This window comes from Bubalus kerabau, chromosome 1 (genome assembly GCF_029407905.1).
Source record: "Bubalus kerabau isolate K-KA32 ecotype Philippines breed swamp buffalo chromosome 1, PCC_UOA_SB_1v2, whole genome shotgun sequence".
Classification (NCBI taxonomy): Eukaryota; Metazoa; Chordata; class Mammalia; order Artiodactyla; family Bovidae; genus Bubalus; species Bubalus kerabau.
This window is the reverse complement of record NC_073624.1, coordinates 200,089,710-200,112,733: the sequence shown is the minus strand read 5'-3', so window position 1 is coordinate 200,112,733 and position 23,024 is coordinate 200,089,710. Positions and strand designations below refer to the sequence as shown.

Here is a 23,024-nt window from a genome sequence, read left to right as displayed (position 1 = left end):
TGATTTGTGGCAGCATTAGGGACATTTCTGTAGTTCAGGAGAGATGGATCCTGGCTACCCTGGATGCTGTAGGAAGCCGGGTGCTCCTCTTCTTGACTTTTTTTTTCCATACATAGATTCACTCTTAGGATTCAGAGTGCAAATATTATGGCCATCTTCTGGAAACTGTCAAGGTTCAGAAAAATCCATCTTCCACAAGTAGCAGAAGAAATAGAATATCTGCTGGCTACACCCCACCTCATTTGTTAAAGGACTGTCCAGACCTCTTTTTAATCTGCATCTACTTACATGTTTATAGGTAGAGTCTGGGCTATAGCCAGATCACCAAGCAACCCATTTAGTGTAAACTTAGGCTTTCTGGACACACATGTTGTACTCAAGTATCACTTCTTGTGTTTTGGTTTTCTGGCCAGTTGAGTGAATGTAATGCTCTTGTTTTAAATTGTTACTTTACACTCTTTTTCCTCTGGCTTCCTGTTCAGTATTCAGTCACATCACTCAAGACCATCCCGGAACTGTGCCGAAGATGTGATTCGCAAAACGAAGACAGATCAGGTAAGTTTCACTCATCTCTTTTTAACCTGCCTTTTAGAGTGTGGGGGACTCCTCCTGGAATCTCTTCCCCCATCAAATTGGTTGCTCCTGCTTTCTGTTTTCTTCTTCTTTTATGGCTTCTCCATTCACCACCCACCCCCAACAAACAGATGTTAGGTCATCCTCCAGAGACTAACTGGACAGGGAGGCCCTGATGAGGACCCAGTTGTATACAAATAAATGTAGGCGATCATCGTGGTGGCTCCAAACCACAGTATACGCAGCAATTTACTGCAAACCCGAGAAACCATTGGTGACAAAACATAATGATGCAGGCGCCAATGAAAAAATGTTGGATACGTTTACTACCCAGATGGCAAGCACCAACTTGGGGGATGGTGCTTTGCCAAAGTCTGAAATCCTATCAGGGATGCGACATGATAGAATCTGCAGTAAGGCATACTGTAACAGTTAAGATTAAAGCAAAGCTTTGGAGTTTAATAGTGTAAACTAAACAGAGAATTATGGCATATAGATGAAAACCAGCTGGCTGACCTTTTCTCCTTGCACCACCCCCCACCCTTGACCAAAATAAAAGTACATTCAGGATTGTTTTTCCTTCTGAAAATCAAATTAAGCCTCTCTGCTTTTCTCTCTGTGATGGGCAAAAAATGAAAATAAAAAAGGATATTGATGGGAATGATACCATAGCATTAAACTATGAAATGATGTTTGTTATTTTTCCAACTAATTACTCTAAGGCATCACCATTAACCTTGCCAAAGCGGGACCTCTGATAGTAACTAGAATCCTAAGAACCGCAGATGATGGGAGACTTAAGATAATCCTTGAATTAGGTGCATCGTGTTTGAAAATAAATAGATCGTCCTACCTATACAGCTATGAGAATTCTAGGCCTTTTGAACTGAAACGACTGTACAAAGCTTATTTACTTTTGTTCTGGATCGTTTGTTTACTATCGACAGTTTGTTTAGATGAGGTGGGAAAAATAATTCGTCTATCTAGGTTTGTTTATCTCTGTGTTTTTCTGTGTGAGTGAAAGTAATGTTTCATTGTCTGGGTCAGAATCGTCATAGAATATAGTTTGAAGTGCAAATAAAAGTTTTCACTTACCTCTATTAATTTTTTCTTTTTTTAATTTCAAGCACACTCAAGTTTCTATGGGGTTAACAGAGGCTTTGATCACAAGACTTACCAGAATGTGCCTCCTTAAAAGCCATCCCCAGATTCAGAGTTGAACCCTGTGATCAGTGACAAAGGCAGCAGATTCAGTGGACAGGCCCCCAGCCTCAGAGTCCAAGACCATCTGAGTCAGCATGCAGCGCTTTACCCTCTATCCCACCTTGAGCCTGTGACTCATTAGCTATAAAATAAAAAAAGAAACTTTTTCTGCCAGTGTTGCTAGGCTACTGTTAGTATCAAAATTAGGTGATGTATCCGAAGGTACTTTGGAGAAGATTTTCTTTCTTTCTTTCTTTTTTTAAAGTTGAAGATGGAGAGTAAGAAAGAAGACTTAATAGCAAACACTTCAGTAGTGCTTAATGTGCCAGGTACAACGGTAAGCCCTTTACTTGTGTTAACTCAATCCTAAAATCCCTGTGAACTAAGTACCATTAGGATGTTTGTATTATATAGATGGGCAAACTGAGGCACGGAGCAGAGAAGTTAATTATCTTGCCCAGAGTCACACAGCAATTACAATACGGAGTTGGGATTCAAACTCCAGGAAGTCTTTCTCTGGAGTCTGGTCTCTTATACATTCCTTATACTATCAGATAGCTAGACTTAGGAATAGTAATTTAATTTCAGGATATTTTAAAACTTTAAAAGCTAGCATTTTCCCTCACCAGTGAAGTGGAAAATTTGTTCTCTGTTAAATAGTTTCTCTTGCTTACCAAGTTAAGTGAATTAACCGAAGCTTTTAAAAATAATTTTCCTGGGGGTGGTTTATTCCATTTCTCTCCAGGTCATGTGCCTTGTAGCCACTTCCACAATAGGCGATGTTACAGATTTCTTCTGTGGTTGAGAAGGAGGCCAATTTCAAGTTCAGATGCCTTCAGACTCACCCAGAGCAAACATCTAATGCTCAAGGTAATCACCAATGATTAGACCTGACAAGAAATGAATGTTTCAGGGAAAAACTCAGGCCTCTTTAATGGAATCACATGTATACCTCCAATTTGATGGACCATTTGGAGGCTGGTAAAACACTTCCCCCAGAGCAAGAGCGATCTTAGAAAAACAAACACACGAAAAATCAATCTCTCCAAAGCACCACTGTAGAATTATCTGTGAACTCCTTTGAAAGAAATCTCAATATAGTACAGTTTTCACCTTCCCTTTCTGAAAGAACTGAGCCAGTCTCAATGAGTTCCATGGGCATTCAGATGTAGAAATAGTCCCCAGCTCCCCGCACTGCCCCCCTACCCCAGCCCCAGGTCTTTCTTGTTTCAACAACCTAGGAGGAGTTGGCTCCAGGAGCCCTTGCAGATCTCCGTTGTTATGATAATGCTTTCAAACCCATGGCAGCAGAAGACACATTGGCTCCTGAGAAAAGTCCACGTCTTCTGGATGGGGGAACCTTCCCCTAAACTTCTCGTGACTGTGAACATACCCCACCCAATAGAGACATGTCTCTTTACCTTTAAGTCTGCTAGGCACTTTCTGTGTAAGCCCTCAAATAGTAACATCCATCCTGGTATTAACAAGTCTTTGATGAGATAGATGTTCTTGGAGCCACTCATTCTTTTATTTATTCATTCCTCAAGTAACTTGTGTGTTTTCTGTCCTATGCACTGAAGGCAGGGTAATAAACAAGGTATAGACAAGGCCCTGTTCTTAAAGCACTTACATCCTGGGGGTTGACAGACAAAGGCAAGCAAATGAATATATAAACCAGATCATTCCCAATAGTGATGAGGTGATGCGAGGCTTGTGACAAAGTAACTTATAGTGGGGAAGAGAGAAGACTTTGGGGATCAGGGAGTGTTCCTAGGGCCCAGCCATGGGAAAGCCAGTGGAGAGCATTCAAGGCAGAGGAACTAGCAAGTACAGCACCTCTGAGTCAGAAATCAGCTTAGTGGATGCAGAAGAGAAAGAAAACCAATGTGGCTGTGGAGGGGTGGGGGAGCGATCAAAATGAGAATGAGGCCAGGGAGCCATTAAGGGAGGGTCAAACTCTACAGGGCCCTGTGAGTCAAGGAACATGGAGTTCAGGTTTTATGCTAAGACCTCTTAAGAGCACTGCCAACAGAATCCCAATTATTCTAAACTCCAATTACCGGGAAATAGAAATGCAAAAAAAAAACAGAAAAAGAAATGCAAAAAAGCAAAATGGCTGTCTGGGGAGGCCTTACAAATAGCTGTGAAAAGAAGAGAAGTGAAAAGCAAAGGAGAAAGGAAAGATATAAACATCTGAATGCAGAGTTCCAAAGAATAGCAAGAAGAGATAAGAAAGCCTTCTTCAGCGATCAATGCAAAGAAATAGAGGAAAACAACAGAATGGGAAAGACTAGAGATCTCTTCAAGAAAAGCAGAGATACCAAAGGAACATTTCATGCAAAGATGGGCTCGATAAAGGACAGAAATGGTATGGACCTAACAGAAGCAGAAGATATTAAGAAGAGGTGGCAAGAATACACAGAAGAACTGTACAAAAAAGATCTTCATGACCCAGATAATCACGATGGTGTGATCACAGACCTAGAGCCAGACATCCTGGAATGTGAAGTCCAGTGGGCCTTAGAAAGCATCACTACGAACAAAGCTAGTGGAGGTGATGCAATTCCAGTTGAGCTATTCCAAATCCTGAAAGATAATGCTGTGAAAGTGTTGCACTCAATATGCCAGCACATTTGGAAAACTCAGCAGTGGCCACAGGACTGGAAAAGGTCAGTTTTCATTCCAATCCCAAAGAAAGACAATGCCAAAGAATGCCCAAACTACCGCACAATTGTACTCATCTCACACGCTAGTAAAGTAATGCTCAAAATTCTCCAAGCCAGGCTTCAGCAATATGTGAACCGTGAACTTCCTGATGTTCAAGCTGGTTTTAGAAAAGGCAGAGGAACCAGAGATCAAATTGCCAACATCCACTGGATCATGGAAAAAGCAAGAGAGTTCCAGAAAAACATCTATTTCTGCTTTATTGACTATGCCAAAGCCTTTGACTGTGTGGATCACAATAAACTGTGGAAAATTCTGAAAGAGATGGGAATACCAGACCACCTGATCTGCCTCTTGAGAAATTTGTATGCAGGTCAGGAAGCAACAGTTAGAACTGGACATGGAACAACAGACTGGTTCCAAATAGGAAAAGGAGTACGTCAAGGCTGTATATTGTCACCCTGTTAATTTAACCTCTATGCAGAGTACATCATGAGAAACGCTGGACTGGAAACACAAGCTGGAATCAAGATTGCCGGGAAAAATATCAATAACCTCAGATATGCAGATGACACCACCCTTATGGCAGAAAGTGAAGAAGAACTAAAAAGCCTCTTGATGAAAGTGAAAGAGGAAAGTGAAAAAGTTGGCTTAAAGCTCAACATTCAGAAAACGAAGATCATGGCATCTGGTCCCATCACTTCATGGGAAATAGATGGGGAAACAGTGGAAATAGTGTCAGACTTTATTCTTCTGGGCTCTAAAATCACTGCAGATGGTGACTGCAGCCATGAAATTAAAAGACTCTTACTCCTTGGAAGGAAAGTTATGACCAACCTAGATAGCATATTCAAAAGCAGAGACATTACTTTGCCAACAAAGGGTTCGTCTGGTCAAGGCTATGGTTTTTCCTGTGGTCATGTATGGATGTGAGAGTTGGACTGTGAAGAAGGCTGAGCACCGAAGAATTGATGCTTTTGAACTGTGGTGTTGGAGAAGACTCTTGAGAGTCCCTTGGACTGCAAGGAGATCCAACCAGTCCATTCTGAAGGAGATCAGCCCTGGGATTTCTTTGGAAGGAATGATGCTAAAGCTGAAACTCCAGTACTTTGGCCACCTCGTGCTAAGAGTTGACTCATTGGAAAAGACTCTGATGCTGGGAGGGATTAGGGACAGGAGGAGAAGGGGATGCCAGAGGATGAGATGGCTGGATGGCATCACTGACTTGAAGGACCTGAGTCTGAGTGAACTCCGGGAGTTGGTGATGGACAGGGAGGCCTGGTGTGCTGCGATTCATGGGGTTGCAAAGAGTCGGACACGACTGATCGACTGATCTGATCTGATCTGATTACCTGGAAGGAAGCCTAGAGTCATAACTCTCAGTCAAAGAAGGATCCCTAAAAATCATCTAGTTTATAAAGGAGAGAAAGTGAAAAAGAGCAGATAATAAAAGCAGATGGGTACATTGTTGACAGTTGATGGATATGGGTAAAGAGTATACATGTGTTCTTTGTACTTTTTTTATTCTTTCAACTCTTCTTTAAATTTAAATGAAAAATGTTTTGATTATTTATAAGTGAGTTTTTAAAAGGCTAAAAGTAATACTACTGTAGTCCCAAATCCATCAGATCTTAGAAAGTGTTGGTTACTATGCTGATGGGATCATCCAAGCCTATACTCCATCATGTTAGTGACAGGGAGCTCACAGTCTCACAAAGCCACCTATTCACAGAGATTAGTTTTTGTTCAGCCAAAATCAGTGGTTAATTTTTGTTCAGCCAGAATCAGCAGCCCTCAGATGTCCATCCTGATACCTGATTTTTCCTTTGGAACCTTAGAGAAGGACCGTTCCTCCTGGGCAAGGGTGCTGCCACTAAGTGTTTGGAGATGGCAGTCACCCTTGGTTTTGTCTTCTCCAAACTAAAATTTCCCTCCCCAGTTTTGAGTGTATCCTGCTCAGGCTTCTTGCTTTCTTGTGGACGTTTCATTTATCAGCATCCCTCTTAAAAGTGGTGCACCCAGAACTGTACCTGAGGCCTCCCCACATGTGATCTGATCAGAACCTGTCAGCCCCACTGATCAGCCTCAGAACTTAGCACACACCTTTCCTGCCACCCCTAGTGGGCTGCAGAGGCACAACCAGTGCCTGTCCTTTCTGCCTGTTTTTCCAAGTGTTCCGAGAAGAGCAGGAGTTCAGATGAACCCTGTTGGTGGCCCTTGGAAGCTTCTCCATGAGACATACAGCCCAGGGTTACCCGCTTTTCATCCCTGGGCCCTGTGCCAGCTCCACATGGACTCTGAAAATGCAAATGGCCGAGTGCTGCCAGAGGTCTGGGGCAGGCTCCCTGCGCCTTCCATTTGCTCACTGACACCACGAGTCTGCTCTGAGTGCCCTTCCCATAGCCAAAGGCATGGATTCCTATTAAAATCTGTATTTTCCCTGACAGGGTAATACTGTCAACTGTGCTCCTCCTGGGGATCTTCCCAACCCAGAGATCAAACCCAGGTCTCCCACATTGTAGGCAGATTCTTTACAGTCTGAGCCACTGTATGACTAAACGGAATTTTTGTCAGCAAAAAACGTTTTGAAAAGAAATGTGAAGAAATTGCAGATACCAGAGGAAGGCAGGAGGAAGAAGAACAACTAGGGCTTAGACGCCTGAGAACAAACTTTGGTGTTTTCGGAGTTGTCCAGGTATTACTGAGCTTTCCCAGTATGTTTGAGGTGCTCAGTGTACCAGGTATTAGGCAAGGTCTTCTGTACACAGCTTATTTGTCCTCAGAATAATTCCCTGGTGGCTCAGACAGTGAAGAATCTGCCTGTGATGAGGAGACCCAGGTTTGATCCCGGGGTCAGGAAGATCCCCCTAGAGAAAGGAATGGCAACCCACTCCAGTATTCTTATGTGGAGAATTCCATGGACAGAGGAGCCTGATAGACTACAGCCCATAGGGTTGCAAAGATTTGCACATGACTGGTCAACAAACACTTTATACTTTTACTTTCAAAATAATTCTCACAGGAAAGACTATACTAATGGTCTTTTTATTGATAAGGAAAATAAATGCCCATTTTATTGACTAGGCAACTGAGACTCACAGAGAGCAAATACTTTGCCCAGAGTTCTGCATTTGAAGGCAAGTCTACTGACTGCAGAGCCCCTATGAAGTTTAACAGCTGAAGAATAGTTACGATCTGAGGAACCGTGCATGGCTAGTGGTGTGAGGCAAGGATTAGCACCAAGGATGTTATGTCTGAAAATTTTGAACCTATAAGAGAGAGTTATTTGTAAAACATTTGCATGTTTTCTCTGCTTAATCCCTGTTCCTCATGTAGGGAAGGACGACAAAACAAGGCATGGAGTGTTAACTCTGTTCTCCATTTCCTCCATATGAGGATTAAATGCATTAAATCAACATATGGTATTCAAATCAAATGTATTCAATTTCATTGACTTCGAGTTTCTTTTAATTAATTGGACACTCAAATACACATTTGTTTCAATTCATGGTTTAAACGTCTTGTGATTCTTACAAGTATGTATCTACTCAGTTCATATAATTTTCTTATGAAAGAAGGCAGATAAATATTAATGCAGTTTTGCATCTGAGAACTTAGTTGTGCTAAGGTTGGGAAACTTGGTTATGTAACAGTAATAAATGGCCTTGGGGTGTGTTTGAGAAGAGACACTGAAAGGATTTCAGTACCTAAATAGTAGAGAAGATCACTGGTATGACAATGAGTAAAGAAAAATCATACTTTTTAAAGTTCAGTTCAGTTCAGTCGCTTAGTCATGTCCCACTCTTTGCGACCCCATGAATCGCAGCACGCCAGGCCTCCCTGTCCATCACCAACTCCTGGAGTTCACTCAGACTCACGTCCATTGAGTCAGTGATGCCATCCAGACATCTCATCCTCTGTCGTCCCCTTCTCCTCCTGCCCCTAATCCCTCCCAGCATCAGAGTCTTTTCCAATGAGTCAACTCTTCGCATGAGGTGGCCAAAGTACCGGAGTTTCAGCTTTAGCATCATTCCTTCCAAAGAAATTCCAGGGCTGATCTCCTTCAGAATGGACTGGTTGGATCTCCTTGCAGTCCAAGGGACTCTCAAGAGTCTTCTCCAACACCACAGTTCAAAAGCATCAATTCTTCGGCGCTCAGCTTTCTTCACAGTCCAACTCTCACATCCATACATGACCACTGGAAAAACCATAGCCTTGACTAGATGGACCTTTGTTGGCAAAGTAATGTCTCTGCCTTTCAATATGCTATCTAGGTTGGTCATAACTTTCCTTCCAAGGAGTAAGAGTCTTTTAATTTCATGGCTGCAGTCACCATCCACAGTGATTTGGAGCCCAACAGTCTATCACTGTTTCCAATGTTTCCCCATCTATTTGCCATGAAGTAATGACTGGATGCCATGATCTTCGCTTTTTGAATGTTGAGTTTTAAGCCAGCTTTTTCACTCTCCTCTTTCACCTTCATCAAGAGGCGCTTTAGTTCCTCTTTGCTTTCTGCCATTAGGATGGTGTCATCTGCATATCTGAGGTTACTGATATTTCTCCCGGCAGTCTTGATTCCAGCTTGTGCTTCTTCCAGCCCAGTGTTTCTCATGATGTACTCTGCATAGAAGTTAAATAAGCAGGGTGACAATATACAGCCTTGACATACTCCTTTTCCTATTTGGAACCAGTTAGTATCTGGTAAAAGTCATTTTGGATGTTTATTTAGAAACCTTATGAATTTGCTATATTTTTAGCCTTTGTGCATGCAAATTTTATGAAGAAAAAAAAAAAAACCCTGAACATTTGAAAATCCATGGTTTTCTAAGACTTTTCAAGGATTTGGCTAGCACCAAAAATAATACATTGACATGAAATTTATCCTCTCAGTGCTGCTGTGGTATAGCTAATGATGCTAAATATATAAACCTCTTGTTTATATATTATTAAGGTTTCCCTAAAAGCATGAAAACGAAAGTTGGTACAAAAGTTTAAATTGAAAGCCTGCTGACTAATCCATTTCACATGGTCTAATATAAAATGAACTCAAAGAATTGCGAAACAGATTTGTTAAGATCTCAGGCAAGAAAATGAACACTTCAACCTGATACAGCAAAGAATCTAACATTTATGACAAATGTCTTGTTTAACCACAGTAAAAATTTACATACAGTAAAGCATATAGGTGAGCATGTTAGTCATTTTTTATTTTTCTTTAACAAAATTATAATTATAATGGTGACATAATTTATTTTTTAAATGGTAGGTAAAAGCTACAATTAACCATGCCACCAAAACAAAATCACTATATTTCTTTCTAGCATTTTTTCATGAGGTGTATTTTTTGTATGGTTGTCACCATGATGTAAGGGCCATTTTATCCACTGCTTTTTTCTGCTGTTACAAAATGTGTATGGCCATCACTTTGAATGAACCACAGATCTTAGGAAAACAGAGCTGCCCCCCTGTCTGCTTTTAATCCGTTAACACTTACAGATTAACACATAACCCCATATTTAGCTTATGTTTCTGAAAGAAAGAGTATGAAGTCAGTGCAGGGAAAGATAGGAACCAGGGGGTGATAGAGAAGTTAAAAATAAAACTCTTGTCAAAAATAATGTAAAGGGCTGGCAGTGGCAGAGATTAAATACATTGCATCTTTTCCCCGCTCTTTACTTGAATATTTCTTCCCTTTGCTTAGCCGCGGATATAAGCCCTGCAGCTCCCTGATTGTCTAGAAGGTTGTGCAGTTAAGAAAGTCAGGAATGAGGCATTGTCAGAGAGGGAGAAAACTTCAGGGCAGAGACCCAGTCTCCTCCCCATATTTTGGTTTTACTGAACTCAAAACTGGTGGAGAAATCTCCTCTTGGTAGAAATGAGTTCAAGGAAATCCCAGTAAGGAAGGGTGAGAACTCAGGGAGATAAGCATCATGGAGGGAGGTAGGGGAAGAAATGAAGCCCAGGGTGAAGGGAAAACTGGTACAGAACCTGAGTGCTTTTGACCTTGTGCAGCCCCCAGGTGACTTCCTCCTCAGAAGTCACTCTGTCATAAGGGAGGAGGGATTTTCCCTGCCCCGCCTTCCCAATCACAGCAATGGTATGACTGGGGAGGGGAGCATCATTACTGATTTTGGAGTTTCTCAGCATCTCAGAGACCACCCCACTTCTAGATGAGAGCTTATCCTTTTTCTTTAGTCTCCCAATGGGCTCTTTCTTCCTATTTAAAATGAACCGATGCGCTTTGTCCACTTAGCTCCTTTGCCCTGACTCTTCCCCTAAGAAAAAAATTTGAAAGTCATGTAATAGAAACAGGATACTAGAATCTCATAGTTGAAGGATTCTCAGAGGCAGTAAAGAATCATCTACAAAAATCCAGACCCTTCCACGGCACTGATTGCTTAGGCCCTTACGTCTCACGGTGCAATCTGGAGCCAGAACCAGCACGGTCAGCACCACCTGTAAGCCTGTTAGAAATGCGAACTTGGCCCTGCTCCAGACTCCCACATCAGAATCTGCATCCTACCAAGCTCTCCAGGCCAATCCTTTGTGCAGATGCAAGTTTGAGAAGGTGAAAGTGAAAGTCACTCAGTCATGTCCGACTCTTTGTGACCGAACCCTATGGACTATACAATGCATAGAATTCTTAAGCCAGAATACTGGAGTGGGTAGCCGTTCCCTTCACCAGGGGATCTTCCCAACCCAGTGATCAAACCCAGGTCTCCCGCATTGCGGATGGATTCTTTACCAGCTGAGCTACAAGGGAAGCCCTCAAGTTTGAGAAGCCCTGACTTAAGCCACCCTTACATTTCATCTGAATTAACAACCATGAACTAGTCTCACTTCTTTCTTCACCATCAATTCTACCATCCCACGTTTCCATCCCACGTTTCCAAGTAGGCACAAAGATGTATTTTTAAATATAAAGCTGGACTTCCCTGGTAAATAGTGGATAAGAATCTGCCTGCCAATGCAGGGGACAAGGATTCAATCCCTGGTCCAAGAAGATCCTAAATGCCACAGAGCAACTAAACCAGTGAGCTCCAACTACCAAGCCTGTGTGCTACCAGCTCGTGAAGCCTGTGTGCCTGGAGCCCTTGCTCCACAAGGGAAGCCACCACAATGAGAAGTCTGAGGACTGTGACGACAAAGAATAGCACCTGTTCTAGCAAAGCAGTGAAGACCCAGCACAGCCAATATATATAGATAAATAAATAAAATTATAAAAAAATGTAAAACAGACCCTTTTATTCTCTGTGGAACCCCCCTAAGAATACCCCATTTCACTTAAAATATAAACCAAACTCCTTTTTGTGGTCAATAAAACCCTCAAATGAGTTGGCCCCTGACAACCTTGCCTAGCTTCATCTTTGCTCTCCTTCACCCTGGCTCACTCTGCTCTAGATACGAGAACTATGAAACCCGCCAGATTCTGTCCGGCATCAGACATTTGAGGATGGGCTTCCTTCTACCCAGATCTACACAAAATCATCTTTTATCCTATATTTTCCCCTCAGGAGAAAGATGAGAATTGTAATTCTCATCTTACCCTCAAGTAATTGTCTTCTCATCCTCAGGTCTTGGCTTAGGACTTATCACTGCCATGATGAGGCTTCTCATCTGTTCTCTGTTCCATCAGAGCAACTTGCATTTTGTAATTTCTCATTCATCTGTGTACTTGCGTGCCTGTTGGCTTGGCCTCTGCGGACAATGATTATGTCTGTTTCATTCCCCTCTGAACCCCTAGAACCCTGCGCACAGAGAACATTCAACAGATGTTTGTAGAATGAATGGACCCTGTAAGAGCCTTTTAACATTCTACCAGTTACTTTAGCACTTCTAAATAAGTGTTATTCTATTCTTGTATCTCTTGCTTATACTGGAACGAAATTGCCACCTTTAACCAGTTGAAGGAATTGGCAGCCGAATTCAGAACTAATTCTCAGTGATAAGATGACTCTAAATTTAGGCTGATGCCACTAAAGATAAACAAATTAGGGAGATTCTTCCACTCAACTGTTTCTAAGAAAACTTATTAAAAGCCATTTTACTAATGTTACTTCATAGTCAGTGGTTACCAAAATCTATAGACAGAATGTACAGTTTGGGATTTAGACTAAAGTGAATTTGAAATGAGTACAACCAGGTTTTACTACTGGTGTTTAGGATTCCATTGCCCACATGTGACCCAAATAGAAAAAAAAAATGTGAATCGCATATTTAGGGGATGCTTTTCATTTTGATAAGGCAGTTCTGTGGTATTACGGAAAGAAAGTTGAAGTCAAGAATCTCGGTCCTGGTTGAGCAGTCAGCATAGTGTGTAACTTTCCATATAATGCTTAAAATTCTCTGAGTTCACATTTATTTTCAAGTGAAAGGAACAGAGGCACCAATCACCCTCTGCAGTTGCTATGAAAACATCTAGTGAAATCATACACTTGCCTTGTAGTCAGAAACATAGGAGGTTTTACACCAACATATTGTGTTAGCAATTTAAAGATGGAGGACATTTTAGGAAAGTTCTAATTAAGAAACTGGAGAGGTTTTTTATTTTCTGATAGTTTATAACAGTGCCTGAGAAGTGTGTGCTGAGCCACAGTGGACAGAGAGGAACGCGGCTCTGCTCGGCTTTCTCCTGGACGAGCCTCTGTCTGCTCTTTGCTGCATTCCCTGTACCTGCCCTGTTCTCTCCACAGCCTTGTAATGGAGAGCTCTGCAGGGGCCCCACCAGCTCAGGTGGGCAGACCCTAGTGAAAAGGGGGGCTGCAGGCCAGGCTAGTTCTTCCTCCCATTTCTCCACCCTTCCAGACCTTTAAGTGCTTCCCCCTCAAAATGGGACCAGAGTTCATACACTTAGCACTTTTTTCTGGAAAATAGAGTTCATTTAACATTTAGTTTTTAAAAAGTGGGAGAACACTCTTGCATCCTAAAGATGTGTACACCCTTTTCTCTTCTTGTATCTAAAGCTGTATTCCTAATGTGGATACGTGACTTCATACAGAGAAAACTTTACTGATGGCATTCTGGGAGCCAGCCATCTATTGGAGCTGTAGAGGGTAGAGGATGGGGATCTCTTTCAACCCCCATCCCCTGCCCTGCCCACCCCCTCTGCCTCTTGTTCTCTTAGCAAGGAGCAGTCTCTTGATGTTTCCTGGCCTTGACAGATCAGCACTGTAAAACATCGCCACCTTCAGTTAAAACTGGTAAGTGTGGTTCTGCACTTTCCAGAAACCATGCTGAGCAAGCTCTCCCCTGTCTCCACACTTCTCTGCTTGCTGAGCCTTTGTACCCTGCATGGATGTATATCTCTCTCTACAACTTAGCACTGAGAGAGGGGAAAAAAAGGAAACCTGGTAATGGGCCTAGAGTGGATACAAGAGTTAATCCACTCAAAAGGTTTTGCTGATGTCAGAGTGAAGGTCAACATGCTTTCCTATCAGACTCTTTGAGACCCCATGGAGCCCACCAGGCTCCTCTGTCCGTGGGATTTCCCAGGCAAGAATACTAGAGCAAGTTGCCATTTCCTTCTCCAGGGACCCTTCCAGACCCAGGGATCTTCCAGACCTGGGGATCAAACCTATGTCTGCTGCACTGGCAGGAGGTTCTTTTCCACTGAACTACCTGGGAAGCCCTTTTAGGTAACAGAATAACTAAAACTGTGTACTTTCTTGAGAATCACCCATTGCTCTTTTATAGGAACCATACTTTTAAAAGGTCCAAAGATTTTAAGTAGTAAAAATATTATGTCACATTTCATGATAGAACATACATCTTTGGAGAAGAAGTATCTTTTCTATCCAGGTAGTAAGGGATTTTGAGTATTCCTATGAGTTTTCACCCAACAAATAGATGTGTGCAGATGGGGCACAAAATGATGTGAGCAGGTCTTGACAGTTCAGGGCAGGGCTGGGAATTACAAAACTGGAATCTGACACTTTCTACAGCTGCTTGGTATCAGCAGCCACTTAAATTCAGGAAGTTGAGAACCAAATCAATGAATCTTTTCCATTAATATTTTAACTCTCAATGTGAATAAATTTTTGGTTGATATTTTTATAAGAAAATCTTCTGTACTGTCCCCTCAGCCTCACAGCATGCTTAATAAAGGGTCTGTGGCACCAGTGAAAGGAATGAGCAGACAACTCCATGGGGACATTCCAGAAACATGTGTTCCTCACTTCCACCAGCTCCACAAGCTCTTCCCATTGTGTCGTGGCCTGACACAATGCTCCAGATTCAGAGTTAACCCTTTCTTAGTTCAGGTTCCAATCTAGTCCCCACGGATGGTACAGAGAGTACTCAGCAAGTAATCTTCAGTCAGGCTCTGTATCCTTCTTCATTTGTCATGAGATGATGTAAGTCACCTGTCACCACTCTTTGGAACTTGACGTGTTTTTGATAAGTGGGCTCACGATGAATATCATTTACATTGGATTCAGGAAACTTGACTCTAGCATTGATCCTCCTGATCTTTCATTGATATCCCTCTCTTAGGTATAGAAGTGGAGGGAAATGGCCTCTTGGAGAACTTTGAAGTCATGTCCTTGAAGATGCCTGGGTTTCCAGTAGCTGTAGATGTGAAGGGCATTGTTGTGTACATGTTAAGGCAATTACAGCTAAAGCTGATTGTTTTGTTTCTCAAGGAAAATAGTATTCCTTTACCTTTTAACAATAAATAGCAAGAAAACAGTATTTTATCATAAAGATACCCCCTTTTTCTTCTTGATGTCTAAAGCTAATTTTCTAGTATGGACACATAACTCCATATTTAGAAGTAAAATAGACATTTTGGGAGCCAGCACTGACGTTCAGTCTCAAAAATTGGATCCACCGTTGCAATCGCAAACTGTACATTATCTTCCTAAGAAAATACTAATTTATCAGTCCCAAGAGCCAAAGAGTTGTTCTGTGTCAGCAATCAGCTTAGCCTCATAATTATAAATTTGTGAGGATCTGTTGAAAGACATGGATCCAGAAGAATTATAGTGTTCCACAGTGAGTCACTCAGAATAAAGAGCCCTGTTATTTGTAGACATTCCATACAGTCATAGAAATTTAGAGGTGGGTCAGGTCTTAGCCATCATGTGCCTAACCCCTTTATTTTACAGATGAAGCAATTTTGGCTTAGAACTTAGGAAATATTTGAAAATAATACATAGCACATCTTCAGTAGCTTTACCAAGACTGTCTTTGAAATATTCAACACATTCAGTGTGTCTAACGTGTGGGCAGGACTGGCTCACTGGGACAAGGCTCTCATGTATGTGGTCTGCTTTGCGTCTTTGGTCTAGCATGTTCTTTTGTACCTTTGTCCCCCCTGTGCAATGCCCTCTCTCCTCCCTTCATTCATTTATTCATTTTTTAAAAGGTTTAGTCCTTGGTCCCTGTATCTGTGACATGCTGTGCCTGAGAGAGGGCTGTTATAAACAGATTGGTTCATAAGCAGTCTTTGAGAGACTCTCAGTAGAGAAGGTGAGACAGATGCTTAAGTGAATGGTTGAAACAGAGCTTTATAAATGCCTGACTCTCAGTATGGGCAAGTCTATCTCAGGGCACTGAGAAGCAAGGGACAGCAGTTATCTGGGAAAGTCAGAGGAAGAGAACCAAGGAGGTAACACGTGAGGGGAATCTTGGCAGATGAGCTTCCATCTCAGGCAGAGAAGGCAGCAAAGGCATCATGGGGCAGGGGTGCTCGCCACAAGGAGGGAGAATGAAAGAAGGATATGGGACATGCAGAAAGGGTGAGTTTAGCAATGGAAAGGCAAAGGAAAGTGAGTGATGTGAGAATAATGGTGCTGAGATGAGAAGATAACTTAGAAAATAAAGAATGCTCAAGGATTTAGCTACTATCCCGAAAGTAGAAGGTTCGTCAAAACTTAGTTGGTTCAAGTTTAATTTCTGCAACATGGGTACATGTAAAGTTTTCTCTGCCATTTTTGTTTTACCTGTAAACCACTTGTATTATTATTTTAAACCTGTTTTTCTAAGACCACTTATTTTTAGCATATTTGTTTTTAAGAGAAACTTTAGGTCAGTGTTGTAAGTGGAAAATCGGTGTCATAGTAAATTCAAGGACATCATTAAAATGGGATAGAAATAAAGTGTTTATGTGAACTCTTTGCTAATGAAAGTCTTTGAGGTGAAGGCCCACAGTCTCATTATTCTGAAAGGAATTTGTAAGTTTGGGGGAGGAGTTAAAGTCATTGTAGCACTTAACTGAGAGTTCTTAAATTAAGAAGAAGAAAGAGTTGAAAAGTGAGAAGCTTGCTTATTCTTTAAATCAGGGGTATTTAGCATGGTTTCTGTGCACTGGGATATGCCTCCCCAGTAGGTGGGGGAATATTGTTTTAGGCAGTACAAGGCCACCTCAAAGTTTCTAAATTAAGAAGTGACAAAATCAGACTTATCTGAATAGGAGATCAAAAAGGAAAACCTAAGAAGTAGACAGAACCCTGCACAGACTATGGGAAGGTCTCAGTGTGGTCTAGTCAGTGTGATAAGATGAAGCAAGGGACCAAATTAGAGAAGGATTGAGGATCAGTAAGCCCTCACTGCCTAAGGGCTGAGGGGCAGGGATCATAAAAGAGAAGGGTCCTCATATAAGCGATATCATATGATATTTGTCTTTTACTTACTCTACTCAGTATGACAGGCTCTAGGTCCATCCATGTCACTGCAGATGGAGTTATTTCATTATTTTTTATGGTCATGTAATATTCCATTGCATGTATGTACCACATCTTCTTTATCCATTCGTCCATCAGTGGACATTTAGGTTTCTTCCATGTCCTGGCTATTGTAAATAGTTCGGCAGTGAACATTGGGGTATGTGTATCTTTTTGAATTATGGTTTTCTTCAGATATATGCACAGGAGTGGGATTGCTGGATCATGAAATCTAAAAGAAGAATGGTACAAATGAACTTATTTACAAAACAGAAATAGAGTCACGGATGTAGAAAACAAACTGGTTACCAAGAGGGAAAGGGAGGGAAGGATAGATTGGGAAATTGGGATTTGACATATATACATGTTATATGTGAAATAGATAGCTACTAAGAACCTACTGTATAGCACAGGGACCTCTACTTACTACTCTGCAATGACCTATATGGGAAAAGAATCTAAAAAAGAGTGGATATCGTATATGCACAACTGATTCATTTTGCTGTACAGCAGAAACTAACACAGCATTGTAAGCCAACTATACTCCAACAGAAGTTAATTTAAAAAAAGAAATAGAAAGATCAGTGATGCCTTGGAGGTGGTTTGCTTGGGAGCCAGCATACATGGTCGTATGATTCAGGAATACATTTAGAGAAGATGGAATAGAGAGAGAGAGAGAGGGTGTGTGTTGGATAAGGAAGTGGAAAGGAGAAAGCAGGCCAGTGTGGAAGGCGATTCAACCCCTGGGTCAGAACATTCTACCTGTTACACATACCTGCATGACGTGGGCTCACATTAGATGCTTGTTGAAGACATGGTGACCTGTAGATGGTCAGCAGGCAATTGGAAATACCATGCTGGAGATCGGAGACATTCCAAGTGCCAATTAGATTAGGAGAGGGAATTACGGCCTATAAGTCAGCCTCAAATGCACTTCCATTCACCTACTGACCATTTAGAAAATGTGTGCCATAATCAGGACTGGTTTAAGGTGTATTTTATGTGTTTCCTTTCATAAGATGTTGAAAATGAATCCACTGTACCAAAAAGTCACTGAGAACCTACTCGTATAAAGGAATTTCCTGGGTGCTTTGACGGATAGAGAGAAATTAGACACAGACTGTGTTCTTACAGAGCTTGTAAAGATCTCATAAGATAATAGATCAGATTTTCAGAGATTTAAAGTTTAACATGTGAATTGTTTATTCATGATTTCCAGGAAACAAATTTAGCCTCAAAGTCTTCCTAGTAACCATAGTTAGTCTGATTTTTGTTTCGATGCATTATAAGAACTTTATTATGGTGTTGGCATAGAACAACAGTATAAGTGGAGTTTTTGGTAGAGTTATCGAATTGGAAGTGAAAATCTTGTCAGTCATTAAGGGCAATGATGTTATGCTTAAAATGCCCATTTTCCCAGCTTAGGAGAAAGAAACTAATTGAGTTTTATCTTTTGTATATAAACAAAATTTTACTTCTCAGACAAGTATATGGTAATAAATGAGAGCATTCTCATGAAAACTTGTCATCTAATCCATTTTTTTCTAACTGGGCTTTTTTTTCCCAGGAAGTCAAGACAGAGACTAAAAAGCACAGATTTCACACTCAACCTAAAAAAAAAAAAATCATAGGTTTGAATAAGGAGGACAACAAGCCTAATGTTGATGCCCAGTCTTCAGTTTCTAGGCTCTTCTGTGGAAAGAAGTGTTTTCATAAGATTCAGACAGAATTCATTTCCATAGAGCATTCTTAATGGCTCCTGTCAGAAGAAAACAGCTGGGAAACATATGGTATCCATTTCCCTGTATCACTTGGAAAAAATTTCACATGTAAATAAAGCCAACATAAAAGAGTAGCCTTTTGAACCCACGACCTTATATGATACATAAATACATTGGTACAATGCTCTCGTTGTACTGGCCCACTAAGTTATGTGGCTTGAAAATTTTTTTATTACATCCTGAGATTCACATTATCAAGAAGTTCCAAAAACATGAAGGTAGTTGGCAATATATGAGCAAATGCTGTCCCTAATAATAAGTGTATATCTCAGAAATGTTAAGGAATATATATATATATATTCTACTATAAGCTTTTCAGATAATTGATGGATAAAATTAAAGGCATATTTACATATAATAAAATCTATGTCCACTGTTTCTCTGCTCTTTTAAAAAAGTAAGTAACCATGTGTTCTTGAAAGGAAGAGTTAAAGGCTTGGCAAGAATTGCTGGCAGGCATTAATTTTTTTAGCTTTACATTTTATAGGGCAAAAGGACATATAAAGGATAGAAAGACTTTGAAATTTATAATGGACCAGTTGGAATTAGTCTTTGCCTTTGCATATTTACATTTCATAAATAACTAGAAAATCCAGCTCTCGTTGGTGATTATTGCTCCTCTGAGTTTATTAAAAGGACTTTCGTTCCCTGTGAAATTAAGCTGTGAATCCCTCAGAAGATGCACTTTGGGCATTTTTAAAGAAATTTACTGTGTTATACAGAGTGAGATTCAAACTCAGATACTAGCATTTGTTAATTGTCTGCTCTGTGTCAAGAACTGTATACATATAAGAACCAGAGTTAGCTAAAGGCAGAGGAGCAGCAGCTTAAGAGCATCTAGATACCTCCCTTCCCTCTGGAATATTCTCAATTAACACCCGTTTCATCTGTCTATGATGTGGGAGACCTGGGTTCGATCCCTGGGTTGGGAAGATCCCTTGGAGAAGGAAATGGAAATCCACTCCAGTACTATTGCCTGGAAAATCCCATGGACAGAGGAGCCTGGTAGGCTACAGTCCATGGGGTTGCAAAGAGTCGGACACGACTGAGTGACTTCACGTTCTTATTAGACAGAATCCTGGCCTCACTCCACAGCTGACAGTGTTCTCGTAGGTTCCTGAAAGTCCTCAGAGAAGGATTGCTTTGTGCAGACCCTCTGAGACCACAAGCAAAGTTGTGGTCCACTTGGGGGGAAAACTCACCCACCGATAGGTATCCAGCATTCAGGCTTAGAACGCTCACTCTCATTTTGTTTTGACTCTGGAACTTACCGGAATCCTTTGAGAACACACTGTAGTAGGAAGAAGAATGGCCAGGTCTAAATCTGGGGAACTTTAAATCATCTGTATGCTACTTTCACCCCAAGAATCAGTGATAGCAGGGGCTATTGCAGAAGTTACAGTCCCAAATATACGTTCCTCTCAGGTTCCTTTAGTTTTTGGTTGTGCTGTGTGTGTGTGTGTACTCAGTCACTCCATCGTGTCCAACTCTTTGAGACCCCATGGACTGTAGCCTACCAGGCTCCTCTGTCCATGGGATTCTCCAGGCAAGAATACTGGACTGGGTTGCCATTTCTTCCCACAAGGGGTCTTCTCAACCCAGGAATCGAACCCCCATCTCTTGCGTCTCCTCTGTTGGCAGGTGGAATTCTTTACTACCGCACCACCTGGGAAGCCCATTTTTGGGTTGTGCTTGCTGGCAAAGAACAGACACACACAGGTGCTTTGGTTTAAACACTTCCCACCCGCTGCCGTTCTAGAGGAGACAGAGATGGGAGATGCTGAGTGGGAAGGCATATCCTGAAACCTCACCCCTTTGGTGGAGGATGGTATAAACTAAGTGGGAAAGAAGTAAAAGTCCATAAATCAGTGGCCTGCAAGTTACCGGGGTGCAGGGTCATCTGTCTAGTCAGAGCACTGTCCCAGAGAGGAAGCTGTATCATCGAGGCCGAGGGAGGAGGCCATTGCTCGGTCAGCCTCTGAGGGGAGGCAGGGGCAGCTGGTCATATGAGGCTCCCTGTGGAAGGAGGTGGTGCTTGTCTTTCACCTCTGATGTGTTGCTGTTTCACTTGACACGTCATCCCAACCAGACACTCGAACACAGACTATACAATCTTTATCTAAACTTTGCACAGAAATGAGAAGGGGGAAAAAAAATACTAGCCTGCCTGCTTCACCCTCCCTTTGCAACTTCCTCCTGTTATTTCCAGCTTTCCAAACGACGGAGGGCCGCAGTGACTCTAAAAGAGCATGCTCCCTTGTGGCGTGGCAGTGTGTTATGTTGCTGGTCATATGCCAGAAAGCACTGTCAAATGCCCACGAGCTATGGTTGACTTGGATACTAATCAGTCTAGGGTGGGATGAATTCCACTGTGCCTTATCTCCCACGGTCCAGCCAGTCCTGACCATTCCATGCCTTCCTGTTCTTTCCCTGATCCATCTAACAGATCACCTAGCGAATCACTCAATAGTTCTCAGTTTAAGTTTGCCCAGTATTAAATCATTTACCCCTTCTTTCTCCAAGACTTCATGAGCTCTAAGGGTATACCTATGTGTGTGTGCACAAATGCAGGTACATACCTTCTCTCCCTGAATTAGTTTGGAAGTTTATTAAACGCAAAGGATCCTATCCTCCAATTCTGTTTTTCAGAGTGGTGACAAGTATCAACATACTGTCAGGGAGGTGCAACCACTCAGGGAATAAAATAGAGTGTCTGTCTGGGTTTGTTTTCTTTTGCTGTTTGCTTCTACTATTATTACTACATGAATTAATTCTGAGCCAATACATGGTAACTTTCTTTTAGCATTCACTGTTTTTCGAGGGTAAGTACAAACTTTTATGGTCTACATTCTCTCTTAAATTGTTCCTTAATACCCAGACTTCCTTTGAGCACAACTTGAGAGCATCGTGTCTGCCTACATGGCCATGCTATTTTCAGGGTTTCAATTTAATAGTCCCCTCTCTTAATTTATTTTAAAACAGTGTCTAGCTCTGGCTGGAATTGTGGTGTCTCAACTCTTATTACAAACACGCAGAAGCCCACAGGAATCGCCGATGTGTATAGTAAGTTCCGCCCAGTGAAAAGAGTGTCCCCATTGAAACACCAGCCAGAGACTCTGGAGAACAATGAAAGTGATGACCAAAAGAACCAAAAGGCAGAGTACCAGAAAGGGAGTGATCCTGACCCAGGCCCCCAACCCGAGGAGCTCGGCCCCAGAGCTGTCGAGGGCAGCCCCCAAAGGAAGAGCACGGAACCCAGCACCCTGCTGGGGGAGCTGGAACATTATGACCTCGACATGGATGAGATTCTCGACGTGCCTTACATCAAATCCAGTCAGCAGCTCGCCTCTTTCACCAAGGCGACTTCGGAAAAAAGAATTTTGGGTTTATGCACAAGCATTAATGGCCTTTCCGGCAAAGCTTGCCCTACCGGAAGTGCCGAGAGCTCCCCGTCTAACATGACACCATTTTGTGTCCTTTCTCCTGTGAAAAGCCCTCACTTGAGAAAAGCATCCTCTGTTGTCCAGGACCAACAGAAGCTCTCCCCTGAAGAATCAGAGAGTTCTCCTCCTCTCGTTAAATGTGGCTCTGCTTATGAGCCTGAAAACCAGGGTAAGGACTTCCTACACAAGACCTTCAGTGATCCTCACAGTCGGAAAGTTGACAAGGCAATGGCACCAGATTGCCAGCTCAGGGCCTTCCATCTGCAATCCTCGGCAACAGACCCCAAACTAGAGGAGCAGATTGGTGGCATGAACTGGACCAGCTCCCAGGGACCCGAAGAAAGGAACGAGTACCTGAAAAAAGTAAAAAGCATCTTGAACATTGTTAAAGAAGGACAAATATCTCTCCTGGTGAGTATGAACTAATTCAATATACACCCTAACCATCTAGAACTCCAGTTCTATCAACTCCGTTCACCAGTAACAGAATGATGATGCTTTTGTTCCAGTTTTTGTTTAATCTCTGCTCATGGCTTTAGTTGGGCGATGTGACTTTGGAATTTTAAAATTAAAAGGTGTTTAATATAAGGAAAAACAAATGGCTATAGAGGGAGTATTATTTCACTTGAACTGTGCATGAATTCAACTGTAATAAGGACATGTACTCTAAAGTAAAAGCAAAACCCAAAAAAGCCCAG

At 41.9% G+C, this 23,024-nt stretch overlaps 1 protein-coding gene across 1 annotated transcript in view; it reads left to right on the top strand.

Annotated features, from left to right (window-relative positions):
- The window catches only part of SNCAIP (synuclein alpha interacting protein), a 163,550-nt gene that overhangs the window by 95,880 nt on the left and 44,646 nt on the right, over positions 1 to 23,024 (top strand). The window contains exons 3-4 of the mRNA XM_055549763.1: positions 483 to 555; positions 21,866 to 22,737. Coding sequence (XP_055405738.1) covers positions 483 to 555; positions 21,866 to 22,737 — 945 coding nt within the window. The remainder of the gene's footprint in view (positions 1 to 482; positions 556 to 21,865; positions 22,738 to 23,024) is intronic.